This window comes from Hypomesus nipponensis, chromosome 4 (genome assembly GCF_054491055.1).
Source record: "Hypomesus nipponensis isolate SF chromosome 4, ASM5449105v1, whole genome shotgun sequence".
Lineage (NCBI taxonomy): Eukaryota > Metazoa > Chordata > Actinopteri > Osmeriformes > Osmeridae > Hypomesus > Hypomesus nipponensis.
The window spans coordinates 10,943,713-10,956,366 of NC_140364.1; the positions used below are offsets into that span (position 1 = coordinate 10,943,713).

At 41.6% G+C, this 12,654-nt stretch overlaps 3 protein-coding genes across 6 annotated transcripts; 2 read left to right on the plus strand and 1 right to left on the minus strand.

Annotated features, from left to right (window-relative positions):
• Window positions 1-548: 548 nt before the first annotated feature.
• On the minus strand, window positions 549-6,527 carry ddx39b (DEAD (Asp-Glu-Ala-Asp) box polypeptide 39B). Of its 3 annotated transcripts, none has more exons than XM_084696447.1 (11): window positions 6,438-6,527; window positions 5,850-6,080; window positions 5,559-5,686; window positions 5,323-5,415; window positions 5,033-5,216; window positions 4,698-4,816; window positions 2,551-2,682; window positions 2,313-2,422; window positions 1,477-1,621; window positions 1,229-1,376; window positions 549-1,086 (listed from the first exon to the last, which is right to left on the minus strand). In XM_084696447.1, exons 2-11 carry the CDS (start codon window positions 6,073-6,075, stop codon window positions 1,070-1,072), a joined length of 1,302 nt encoding a protein of 433 aa, XP_084552573.1. In that variant the 5' UTR covers window positions 6,076-6,080; window positions 6,438-6,527; the 3' UTR covers window positions 549-1,069. The 3 variants fall into 3 exon arrangements, with proteins under 3 accessions (XP_084552573.1, XP_084552574.1, XP_084552572.1); XM_084696448.1 differs by having other exon boundaries at window positions 6,425-6,475; XM_084696446.1 differs by lacking the exon at window positions 6,438-6,527 and adding an exon at window positions 6,307-6,325.
• On the plus strand, window positions 6,032-8,121 carry polr1h (RNA polymerase I subunit H). Of its 2 annotated transcripts, none has more exons than XM_084696450.1 (5): window positions 6,032-6,147; window positions 7,045-7,164; window positions 7,254-7,357; window positions 7,517-7,626; window positions 7,799-8,121. In XM_084696450.1, the coding sequence occupies exons 2-5, from the start codon at window positions 7,047-7,049 to the stop codon at window positions 7,821-7,823; spliced, it is 357 nt and encodes a 118-aa protein (XP_084552576.1). In that variant the 5' UTR covers window positions 6,032-6,147; window positions 7,045-7,046; the 3' UTR covers window positions 7,824-8,121. The 2 variants fall into 2 exon arrangements, with proteins under 2 accessions (XP_084552576.1, XP_084552575.1); XM_084696449.1 differs by lacking the exon at window positions 6,032-6,147 and adding an exon at window positions 6,570-6,848.
• A 139-nt stretch (window positions 8,122-8,260) lies between these two features.
• gtf2h4 (general transcription factor IIH, polypeptide 4) lies at window positions 8,261-12,562 on the plus strand. The gene is made up of 14 exons (XM_084696445.1): window positions 8,261-8,402; window positions 8,603-8,721; window positions 8,848-8,952; window positions 9,092-9,223; window positions 9,338-9,523; window positions 9,671-9,779; window positions 9,877-9,945; window positions 10,180-10,263; window positions 10,361-10,517; window positions 10,645-10,775; window positions 11,245-11,292; window positions 11,469-11,547; window positions 12,037-12,098; window positions 12,216-12,562. Exons 2-14 carry the CDS (start codon window positions 8,606-8,608, stop codon window positions 12,324-12,326), a joined length of 1,389 nt encoding a protein of 462 aa, XP_084552571.1. The 5' UTR covers window positions 8,261-8,402; window positions 8,603-8,605; the 3' UTR covers window positions 12,327-12,562.
• Window positions 12,563-12,654: the final 92 nt, after the last annotated feature.

A 12,654-nucleotide genomic window follows, 5' to 3' on the forward strand; every position in this document is an offset into this window, starting at 1 on the left:
CTAGCGTCCTGAATGCCTGCACATCCAAATTACACCTTAATAGAGACCAGTGGGAGAGTTCTTATAAACGGATTGTCAAGAGGACACCTCTGTTGATCTTCACTGGCTTCTCAATGTCAATTTGTTCCCAAACTGATGTGCAGACTTAGTATTTTGAATTGCCTCAGCATGTCCATACTTTGCATGTGTTGCAGAATACTTCTATTCATAAAGTGACAACATCATAGCTATATACATTAGGAACTTTTGGCATAGTGTTTATGACAAGTAACCACATACAGCAGTATACTCCCATAACACAATCCATAGCGTGAAATACATAAAGCATTTATTTGATATTTGCTTATTTTGCAGTCCTTATGTTTTCCAGTATCCAAGTAAAAAGTCTGACACCAACCATGTGATAAAAAGATATCAGCCATGAGAAAGCAATGTCTCTTCCACAACTGGATTGTATTGCAGTGTTGGCTTGGGCATGCGTTTGTACTAATTCAAGCCTTATTTTAGCACAACACAAACATAAAGCAGACACAGGAAAAAGACGTGTATCAAGGAGATTGAACTGTTTAAGGAGTAAACAACATGTTTATTAATCCACACAGCAACAGATCTTATTGTAGTATCACTAGAACTTTCGTGAAACTTTCAGTCTTTAGATGTCTTATTTTCCTTGGTAGTTGGGTCAATAACTAACTATCAAGTAAACTCTGATCCCAGCTAAAAAATGCACGATTCATATATCAAACAAAAGTTAACAACTTAAATATTCAGAGACAGCTACTGTCTACATAAATAAAGCAAAAATAATGTATGCGTTATAAAAAACAAACCAATGGAATAAACATTTTCAAGAATTTTCTTAGTTAAATCCACAGGGGGCACTGCACCACAATGGAACCATTCATGTATCTGAACTACAATACAAATGCTTACTGGATTAAGAAAACATATTTTGGATACACCCCACTGAATTTTGTTACTTTGTCAGCATCCATCACACAGTTTTCATTATAAATACAAAATCAAAAACCCTGAAGCAAATTTCACAGTAGGATCCATCCTGTTGTCTCTACCGGGCAGGTTCAACTGGGGGAGGGATGAGAAACAAAACAAACGACTCTGATGATTTGATCAAACGTAAAACTGCCCTTCTTGTAAACCACACTTTACAGTTGTGATTCTGCATATCGATAACGATTGCAAAAGCAGCCACTGTTGGAGCACTCACTGTAGGAGGAGATGTCGATCTCATCTGGAAGCTGACTGATGTTCACCTCGAAGCGGTCCTGCACGTCGTTCAGGGTGCGGGCGTCGCCCTCGTCAGACACAAAAGTGATAGCCAGTCCTTTGGTGCCAAACCTGCCTGCCCTGGCAACCTAACAAGAGGAGCAGGGTTGTTAACAAAGGCTAACACATACTGAAACATAATAACATGAAGTATATTCTCCTATGGAAAAAGGTTTACAGCAGGCACACCCTGTGTAAGTATGTGTCTGAGTCCTCTGGCATGTCGTAGTTGAAGGCTATGTTGACGCGCTCTATGTCCATCCCTCGGCCAAACAAGTTGGTGGCCACCAGGATCCGCCGCTGGAAGTCCTTGAACTGCTGGTAGCGAGACAGTCTGAGGGGGGTGGAGGAGAGAGGTGTGGATGACATTTACACTGCCATACACTCACAGTCCAGTTTACTTCCATTAAGTATCAGATCAAAACCCCTCTGTCTCCAGAACAGTCTGTACACTGTGGGACATAGAAGGTGAACCATTCCATAGCGATGTGTCATCCATGCTGATGAGATGGATCGCTCAATGGCTGCAGATTGGATGGTGGCAAATTTATGCTTTGAATGCAGACTGTTCCATCTCATCCCAAAGATTCTTTTTTTTGTTGGGTTCTAGGGCCTGCACTGGCCAGTCAACTACACTGAATCACTAAACATCCACAAGCTGTTGTTTCTTACAGGACTGCCAGACCGGATATTCTTTCGTTTGTCACTCGACATTGTCATGCATGAAAAACCCAGGCGGCAACCATTTGTTAAATGACTAGAACTGGCATGCTTGGCACTAAAAATCAAACCATCCTCTTCAGTCACTTGTTTTACCCATTCAACATTTACTGAAACAGTAACTGCATTCTTGTTTCAATGGCTGTCAGCCTGCTTTCTAAAGCATGCAATGGCTATCTTGAGGATACATTTAGCTCATCTTAGTAAATGGTGTGGTGTACGTAATCAACTGGCCACTGAGAGTGTGTATCACCTGTTACTGAATATGAGAGAAAAGTGAGCTGATGTCAGATGTGAGTGCTCACCGTTCCTCTTGAGGCATGCCGCGGTGGATGGCGATGGCCGGGAAGTTCTGTTCCACCAGCAACTGGGCCAGAGCCACACAACGCTGCACCGACTTCACAAAGATCACCACCTAGACACAGAGACGGCATATTCACTTGGAATTGAATTGCAAAGCCCTGTTGACAAGACGTGAAAATATGTATTTGATGAGTCGACACGTTCCGACTGCGACAGTCTGTAGTGGATGACTCACGGTACCTGGTTGAACTCCAGCACATCCAGGAGATCAAACAGCTTCCTGTTCTTCTCGTTGTCCATCAGCTTGACGTAGTACTGCTGCAGGCCGTGCAGTGTCAGCTTGGTTTCATCATCCACAAATATTTCCATAGGCTGGACAATCAGGCGTTGGAACGGTTAGGGTGAGGGGTGGGGGGTTCAAGAAGAGGGAGAAAACGAAGGTGAGGGGGTAGGAGGTGGGGGTGGGAGATGTCAGGGGGCAGGGAAGGAAAGGGGGGTGTAGGGATGAAATGGGTGTGTTGTCAAGGGTTCAGGATACGTTTACAGGGGGAGGGTCTGAGGGACTGTGGCAGTGTAGACAGTGGACACAGATCAGTAGCATGATGTAAGAATAGCGTAGATAGTGGAAATGTGTGTGGGATTCACGACACAGTGGTGCAGTGAAATAGAGGACAGAAAAGTAAACAGGCAGAACAGAGTGCGAGGTCAGAAAAGCAGAGAAAGATAGTTGAAAAGGAAGTGAGTAGGCCAGCAGGGATAAGAAGTTTGTTTGACCCTCTGCTTGGGCACACAATATCTGAAGATCTCTCTCTCACACACATACACACACCTTCCTACCTACGATATATAAAGTAAAATCTTCACGTAATATAGTCACTATAGCTGTCCCACTTAAATTGTAGATCGATCCAAGCTTAAAGCACACACAAACATCAATCAACTCCCTAATTTGTGTCTGTCTAACTTGCAGCCATGCATAATTAAACAAGCAGGAAAATACCTCAATACCATTACTTATGCCATACATCAACAATCTGTAGCAGTAGCACTGCAAGATCTACTATGCCATATACATCTGATTAAATATGTAATATTCAATATCAATCAAGACTATCTTACACTGAGACCCTCTTCAGTGTCTGCCAATTGTTTTTACAAGAAAAGCTATTATTATACGTGCACCTTAATGTCAAATTGTTAAAGTGTCCCGTTGTAAAGTGTTGGTAAGATGAGATGTATTATTTTCAGCCACTGTGCTTATCTTCTCTCAGTAGATCTAAATCTACAACTTCCTTATTTCACATCCATCCAATGCAGGCTCTCACACTTTTTCTATGTCTGGCAATCTGTCTGCCACTTCCTGCCCTGTTAAACCCTGGGGAATCTTTATGTTTGCCATTTGGTACATTGGAAGTGGGGAAACTCCATTTTGCCTTTTGAGACAGTTCTTGTGTGCCTACTGCCTACTGGGTTAAGCGTTTATCAATCTAAAGGCAGTTACTCCAACTCCATTTTAGCAGACTGCCTGACAAAGGTAATGGGGCCATTCTGTCAAGACTCTGAGGACTCGGGCAATTTCACTGCTCTCTTCACTTTGTTGGGAAAGTAATTAAGTACAGAAGTCCTGTGAGCCAGCCTCAACCCCTCTACAGAGCTCAGCTGTCAGTCGTCCTGCTAACTCCCTGGTCTTTCTATTTGGTTGATTTTTTTTCCGCTTGTTTCTGTACATTTTCTTAATTAGCTTTTCTTTCCTCAAAAGTTTTGTGGCTAGAATTGTTATGTTTGCCAAAATAGCAGTTTCACCTCTGGGAAGAAGCCTGACAATTAGCTACTGGGCAGTCTGCTGAACCAAGAACCATTAATCGAGACCAAAGTCTCCTGCCACTACTTAAAGCCAGTTTACCTAACAAATAAACAGTGTGAGCTTATAGACAATGGATTTTGCTCAACAATAGTATATAACTGCTTTGGGCCGCAATATGCTGTGAGTAACAAATGTGTAGATCACTCACTTAGATGGCTGAACGGTTAGGGAGTCGGGGCATTAACCAGAAGGTTGCCGGTTCGATTCCTGGACAAATAAAGTTGTGTCCTTGGGCAAGGCACTTCACCCTACTTGCCTCGGGGAAAATGTCCCTGTACTTACTGTTAGTCGCTCTGGATAAGAGCGTCTGCTAAAATGACTAAATCTAGAAAGGGACTGAGTATGCCAGTGTGCTGTCGTTTGCCCCACATAGTGGTTTGAGTATAGAGTGAAAGAACTCTCTCTCTTTCATTTGAGACTTTGGTGTCTCCAGCTCCAATTTCATCCCCTCTCCACCTGGCAAGGGGACAAGTGGAGGGAGGAACCAGAGAGGTAGATGCAGGAGGAGGTGAGGCGTAATTACATCTTGCATGAATTTTCGGCAGACTGGACGGATCTCTTTGCTCAAGGTAGCGCTGAACATCATGACCTGCTTCTCATGAGGGGTCATGCGGAATATGTCCTGGACGTCTCGACGCATGTCTTATTGGGGAACAGGAGGAAAGGAAATGTGAAGAAAACAAATCACAGACTGACATCATTTTATGTACCATTAAGTCAGACCTAATGTTTCAAATTTCTGATGTTTGGAGACTCTGAATGGTACAGTGCCGTGTTCATTACAATAATCACTCACACACATGAATCAAGTCTGTACAGATGACCGTTTGGATAGGGAAGTCAGAACGCAGAACTCACCTAGCTGTTCAAGCATCTTGTCACATTCGTCCAGGATAAAGTGTTTGATATGGCGTAGGTTGAGGCTCTTGTTGCGTATCAGGGCCAGGGTACGCCCTGGCGTCCCCACAACCACATGGGGACACTCTCTCTTCAACACCTCCTCATCCTTCTTGATAGGCATGCCGCCAAAAAACACAGCCACCTGATCTCACACACATGGGCAAGATATACAAAAAGAAAGAGCTATCAGATTCTGAGCAAAAATGTCATGAACAGGTTGATAGAGGCTGAAATAGGGGATATTGTACCTTGATGGTGGGCATGTATTTTGAGAATCTCTCGTACTCCTTGCTGATCTGAAAGGCCAGTTCTCTGGTGTGGCACATAACCAGGACTGAAACCTATGATGAGAAGCAGAGGAATTGTTACAGATTGAATATTGCAGAACATTGCAGCAGGTAGTTTATTTCAAAAGAAAAATCTAAATTGTTCAAAAATCATTATTGCTCAAAAGAGGTTTGTTAAACGGACAGTAAGGATCTACCTGTCCAGTGACTGGCTCAAGCTGCTGCAGAGTAGCCAACACAAACACTGCTGTCTTGCCCATGCCAGACTTGGCCTGGCACAGCACGTCCATGCCCAAGATGGCCTGGGGGATGCATTCATGTTGAACTGTAAGGGAAACACATCAATGATAAAAGACTGAGTTTTCATTATCAAAGGAACACCAATTAGTGACCTGTGATAAATCAGAATTTATACATGAATAAATATAGATTCATATTTATAATATATATAATAAATGAATACATATAGGTCGGGTTCTTATACTCACCCTCTGAAGGGTGTTCAAAGCCACAGTCCACTATCGCCCTCAACAGTTCTGGCTTCAGCAGAAAGTCTCTGAACCCAGAAGAGTGAATGGACACATAGGAGCCCTTTACACCCTCTTTTTTTGCGGACAAACCATCTCCTCCACTGCATGCATCTCCTCCCCCTGCCGTTTCCACATCATCCTCCTCGTAATCTAAGAGCTCATTCTCCACGTCGTGCTCAGTCATCTTGCCTGTGGGATGCACAGTCAGATAAGAAGGCTGTACTGGTGCTGCAGTATAACGCTATAACGCTATCAGGTGATTTCAATATTAAATTTGAGTACATTTCTATCTTAGCAACCCTGGTTAGCTAGCACTGGCATTTAGATTAACTAGCTAGCTCTATCTAATAGCAGTAGTTACTATAGTTTCAGTAGCACTAGTGGTATGCTAGCTAACAGTAGATAAACACATTACGTAGGCTAGCTAGCTTATGGAAGATTGGTATTATTGACATTAGGAGTTGAGAGGAGCTGTCTTAGTAACATAATACAAGGAGAAAAATGTCTTAACATTTAAGAAAGTTAACACTGACTGGCTAGAGCTACCTCTTTAATTGTAGCAACGGTTGGTTTGTTTTGAACAGCTGCAATTATGCATGCGTCATCAGCACGCGATAAAGTGTAAGACCCAGTCCATTCTAAAAAGTGACTACCTTCAATGCGTCCTCATGTACTCTTCTTCTGACAGGTTCTGACAGGATTGATGTGAAGACACATAATTTAAACATATTAAATTGAGGGAGTATGCGAACCTAAAACCTAAACACATAATGGCACGATCAATCGTTGAGTCACCAGTGAAAGGGATTTAATAAGGAAACATAAGAGGTGTCGACTGTTGGAATCGACTGCGGCCTGAAACTCACACACGATTCTTACGCATGCCAGAACCTGAGTTTTAGAATCCTGAAATAAGCCCCAAAACGTACACATTATATTTAGTTTTTTTCCAAAACGGTAAGTAATGCTAATATTGTTATCTAAATTATACATCAAGCTTGGAAACGTACGTTAAAAATGTATTATTGCTTGGTAACACGTGTCGGCAAAGCAAGAGTTGGTTCGAAGGGACAAGCTGATTTATCGGGATTAACGTCAACCAACAAGCTTATTGTAAAATGCTTAATGAAGTCTTTGGTTTCTCATTACACAGAAATGTCGTCCTTCCGCGGCGATCCAAATTTCTGTCCTGAGTGTGGAAATGTGCTTCCTCTTCCTGCAATGCAGGACACCGTAAATTGCCCTCGCTGTTCCTTTAGCATCCCTGTAATAGGTGGGAATAATGTACTTTTCAGACTAGTTCCCAACCGTTCTACGTGTGAATATAACCTCAGGAAGACCAACGTTGTATGACTTTTGCAGATTTCGCAGGTCAAAAGATCACTTCCACAGTAATATTCAACCCAATTGAACAGTCTTCTGTCACTTTAGAAGATGAAGACGATTCAGAACTAAAGGGGGCAGTGGTAAGAGTTGATATAATCCGGTTTTAGTCAAATAAAATACATGTAATCCCTTATAATCTAATGGGAGTTTTTGTTACCAACAAGATACTTTTTCCTGTAAAGTAACAACACAATGCTTTTCTCATTCTTGACGTTTGGTGTGTTCTTTGTTCACTCTAGATTGACAGGCGCTGCTCTAGATGTAATAAAGAAGGCATGGTTTATCATACCAGACAAATGAGATCCGCAGATGAAGGACAGACTGTCTTCTTCACCTGTATACATTGCAGGTAATGTCAACATTTATGCCATTCATTTGTGTAACCTATCCACTCCATACTGTACCAAATGATGAATAGTATGATATCAGATGAACATTAGGCTATATTATATGGTTCCGTATGCATTTCATCTGCCTTAGACCAAAATGTAAGTTTATCTTTTCTTTCTTTTTTTCTGCAGATACCAAGAAAAGGAGGACTCCTGATACCTGAGACTCTGAGACACTCTCCCTCCCACAGGCTTGAAGCATTCAGACACAGCTCTTTAAAATGTATAATTTTTCTGTAATAAATCCAGACCAAAACTAAAACTTTGACAAAACTCAATTTGTATGCCATTTCATGATTTTTTGGGGGATTTGTGACTCTTGGATGGCTGCCAAAATCAATATTGTTAAAAGCGTTTCGATGTGTATTGAGTGGTTTGTAGGTGAAATATGATTTAAACCATTATACAAAGTACGTTTTTAATGTGGTATTTGTAATAAAATTAATTGTGTATCATATTTTTTGTCTTGATTTAGCCATTACCATACACGCAAGGTTTCTCGAAATTATTGATCGTTGATGTTGTGATGAGCGCTAGAGCCATGGGGTGCAGAATGTCGTAGACATTCTCTGGTCGTACTGTTCAATCGGATATCATCCCGGTGTAAACTGGGATCACGTGACGTAAAAACATGGCGACCATGTGAACGCTTGCCGAAAGACATTATGGCGATAAATCTTATGAAATGCAACAATATATGGAATAACTGAGTGATTTTGTAACAACCAATTTTGAGGTATTAGTAGTATAATATAAAATATTTAAGTTATTATGATCTATTGTCTGTGTAGACTTCTGTTGACGCTAGCGAATGCATGCATCTGTACATGGTATTGAAAAGACTGATTAGAGGAAGTTTCCTATAAATTACTCTGCTTTCTTGCCTGACAATGTGTGCTTGCCTGACATCTCTTTGAATTTGTATCTTATCCTCAGAGGATGAAGCTACGCGTGCAATTACAGTGCAAGAACCTCCACGAATACTTGAAAGAATTGAGTCCTGACATCTTGGATAGACTGTACAACCACCCAGCTACTTGTTTAGCTGTCTACAGGTTGGTAATACTTATAACACGCAGTACTATTTTAAAGTACACAGTGCATGGCCATGAAATGTAACGATTTTTCTTCCAATTTGATTTGACGTGGATATCGCTATCATCTGTCTTCTTGTTTCTCAGGGAGCTCCCCTCATTGGCAAAGAATTATGTGATGCGGATGCTATTCCTGGATCAGCCCCTCCCACAGGCGGCTGTTGCCTTATGGGTGAAAAAAGACAGTCAAAAGTTGGTCAATGATCTAATCATTAGTAATAACTAGAATGAATAATTTGAACTCCATGGTAGGGTGTTTGTCAGTTAACGCAAGACGCACACATGCTATTAAAGATGTATTCTCATTACTTCCCCTGCTTTTTAATCTCAGGGACCACGATGAATGTGTGTCTGTGCTGTCTGGGCTCCGATTATGGCACAGTCAGCAACTACAGGGAGGACTGCAAGGGAACATACTGAACCCTGTATTCAAAGACAATCTAAGGATAGCACTGCTGGGAGGGTAAGTTAAGGCACAAGCTGAGTCACAAACACACGGCAATGACAGCTGCCCTTGTGGCGTGTGTGGATGTGTTGATGTTTGGCCCCTCCCCATGGTCTCTCTTCCCTCCAACAGAGGTAAAGCGTGGGCCGACGAGGGCTGCAGTCTGGGCCCTGACCGGCATGCACGCGACGTGGACAGTCTAGACCGTTACGCCATGGAGCGTTGGGAGGTCATTCTGCACTTTATGGTGGGCTCCCCCAGTGCAGCAGTCAGCCAAGACCTGGCTCAGCTGCTCATACAAGCAGGCCTCATGAGGAGGTATGAAGCACCATTCCTTTGCTCAGTCCTTCATTCACACTCCCATTTTCTCACCAGTACCTTACAGATCAAATAGACAAAAAAGGCTTGTTTCCACTTCTCTGTATGTCTATGATTCATCTTCTACACTATCTTTCTCTCTCCCAGTGACCCGGGTGAAGCTCCCTGTATCACCTCTGCTGGATTCCAGTTCCTCCTCTTAGACACAGCCTCTCAGCTTTGGTACTTCACCTTGCAGTATCTCAACACAGCACAGGTGCAGTCAGGTTGTATGTAGCAGTAAACATGTTGCGAGGTAGTGTGATATGTTATTTCATGTGTTTGTGTATCTGAACCTCTTTCTCGTGTGCCAGACACGAGGGATGGACCTGGTGGAGATCTTGTCTTTCTTATTCCAGCTAAGTTTCTCCACCCTTGGCAGGGTGAGTTATTTGGCCCTGTTGAATACATTGATCCTATTTGAGATTAATGTTTTTAGAAATAAATTCTTGGAACCACAGCATAGGATTTAGGTTATATTAATAGCAACCTGCCGAGAGGAGCAGCCCCAACAATTTCTAAGTACCATTACCTGTACTTATTGGTAAATACACTTGAAACTTATATAATATGCAGTTGCTTGTTTGATAAACATATGTGTTGCTTTGATACTCAAGGACTACTCAGTAGAGGGCATGAGTGAGTCTCTGCTCACCTTCCTGCAGCACCTGCGAGAGTTTGGCCTTGTCTTTCAGAGGAAGGTAAAATATAGTGAAAAAACAGGAAGGACTGGAATAAACAGTGAACAAATTTGTTCCAATGCTTGTCACGTGTAATCGTTTCCTGTCTTCTCTTCAGAGGACGTCTAGAAGGTACTACCCCACCAGACTGGCCATCACTCTGTCTGCAGGTGTCACAACTAACTCCGCCTCCTCAACCTTAGGCGCCACCCCTGGGACCGGAGACACAAGCTTCATCGTGGTGGAAACCAACTATCGCCTCTATGCCTACACAAGTATGTGCTCCTACCAAGAAGCTAACTCTGATATTGAGTGCTTACGCCTTTATGTTGATAAGGATTTAGCTTCATTTGTTGAAGTATACTTCATGTTTATATCTACTTCTGCCTGGATGGTTTCCAGACTCTGAACTGCAGATTGCTCTGGTGGCTCTGTTCAGTGAGATGCTGTACAGGTTCCCCAACGTGGTGGTGGCTCAGGTCACCAGGGAGTCCGTGCAGCAGGCTATTGCCAACGGTATCACTGCACAACAGGTGGGATAAAAGTGTCTGCTTAATAAATAAAATGTCAAGTGCAGCTCAGAATCAGAAGGGATTTTATTTGCCATGAATGTTTGCACAAACAAGGAATTTACTTTGGCAGGGAGGTGCATACATTAAACATAGGAATATTGAAACTTAAATATGTGGACTAACTATACAAAAAGAGCAAAGTCTAGCTAATAGGGGGGGTCTAGCTAATACTAAGGGGAATAAAATAAAATAGTAGTCATAATTTACAATCTAACCTAAAAAAAAACTGATAGTGCAAGAGCTTAGCATACAGAACAACATATATTAGCTCACCTAGGTTTGTCAGGTGTTTTTTTTGGAAGTGATCACATTGTGTCATTTTTTCCATAGCACCATTTGTGTAAAAAAATAAAATATTGCATATATAAAATACATTTATTGCCATTCAGTGTTTATGTATATAGTATCAATTTATTATATTGTTTTTCAGATTCTCCACTTCTTAAGGACCAGAGCACATCCTGTCATGCTGAAACAGGTATAATAGCTCCATATATAAGCCCATGTTTTTTTTCCTCATTACCTCCATGTCATGCTGTGTTAATAACAGCAATATGAGACTGACCTGGGTCTGCTCTGCCATCACTTGGGTAGCTGATCAGTTTAATTGCCTCACCCATGCCCAGACTATTTTTCATTCTCTGTTATTCTCAGAACCCAGTACTGCCTCCCACCATTACAGACCAAATCAGACTATGGGAGTTGGAGAGAGACCGCCTACAGTTCACTGAGGGTAAGGAAGTGTGTGTGTCAATAGAGAGAGCATGTAAAATCTCCAAAAGCAGGGGTTTGCAACCTTTTTGATGTCAAAAGCCTTTTTTTCTTTTTTTTTTTTACTAAATGAGGGTGCATTTTGAGCCAAAATGCATGAAAAGCTTTATCAAGCTTATCAATTATGTTTTTTATTGGCATCCATCAATTCAAAAAACTAATTTGCCATACAGTTTATAGGCTATATGTTTGTAAATTAAGAACATAAATTTGTTTGACAGCTACTGCCTTTTCTTCTGGCATCTCCAGTTGTACCTTTTAAGAGTACCAAAAAATGACTATAAACTGTACAGCAATTGACAACTGCTTATTTTGACACTGATGTCTGACACTCTTTTTTTAAGATCCGTTTCAGTCTTCTCTCCTCTGTCTCTCATTGTCACACACACATATACACGCATATCTTGTCTTTCTTTTCCTTATCTCTCTGTATCATTCTCTCCATCACCAGGAGTGCTGTATAACCAATTCCTCTCTCAGGCTGATTTTGAAGTGCTGCGGGACAGAGCTCAGGTAAAACATCTTATTATTTTTTGCATTTAATAAATTCACCCTGGTCTGATGTCATTTTTATTATGCTAGCAACAGGCTGCTGTTTGATTGACTATTTCAACTTCCTTTTCACTTCAGGGCCTGGGAGTTCTAGTGTGGCAGAACGTTCCTCATAGGGTGATGGTGGTGACGCCACAAGGACATAGCGAGGTCCGGAGGTTTTGGAAACGGCAGAAGAATCAAACCTGAGAACTTCAGAATAGAGGGGAAAATGGTGATCCCATGAAAGGACAATACTCTTGAGAGTTACGATGATCTTATCTACAGAGTTTATGTGGGATAGTTTTGGCACGGCCTCCATTTGGCCACAACTTATTCAGTACAAGAAGAAAGAAGAAGAAATTAAGAAAATAATCTGCATTATGTTTCAGTGCTGTCCATGATATCTTTGTTATGTATGCCAATAAACAATTTGTTGTATTAAATAGCTTTTTACTTATATAATTTGTGGATGAAACAAATGTGTAGCCTATTGTTGATTTAAATGTAATTTAATGCTATTTACATTTCTCTATAT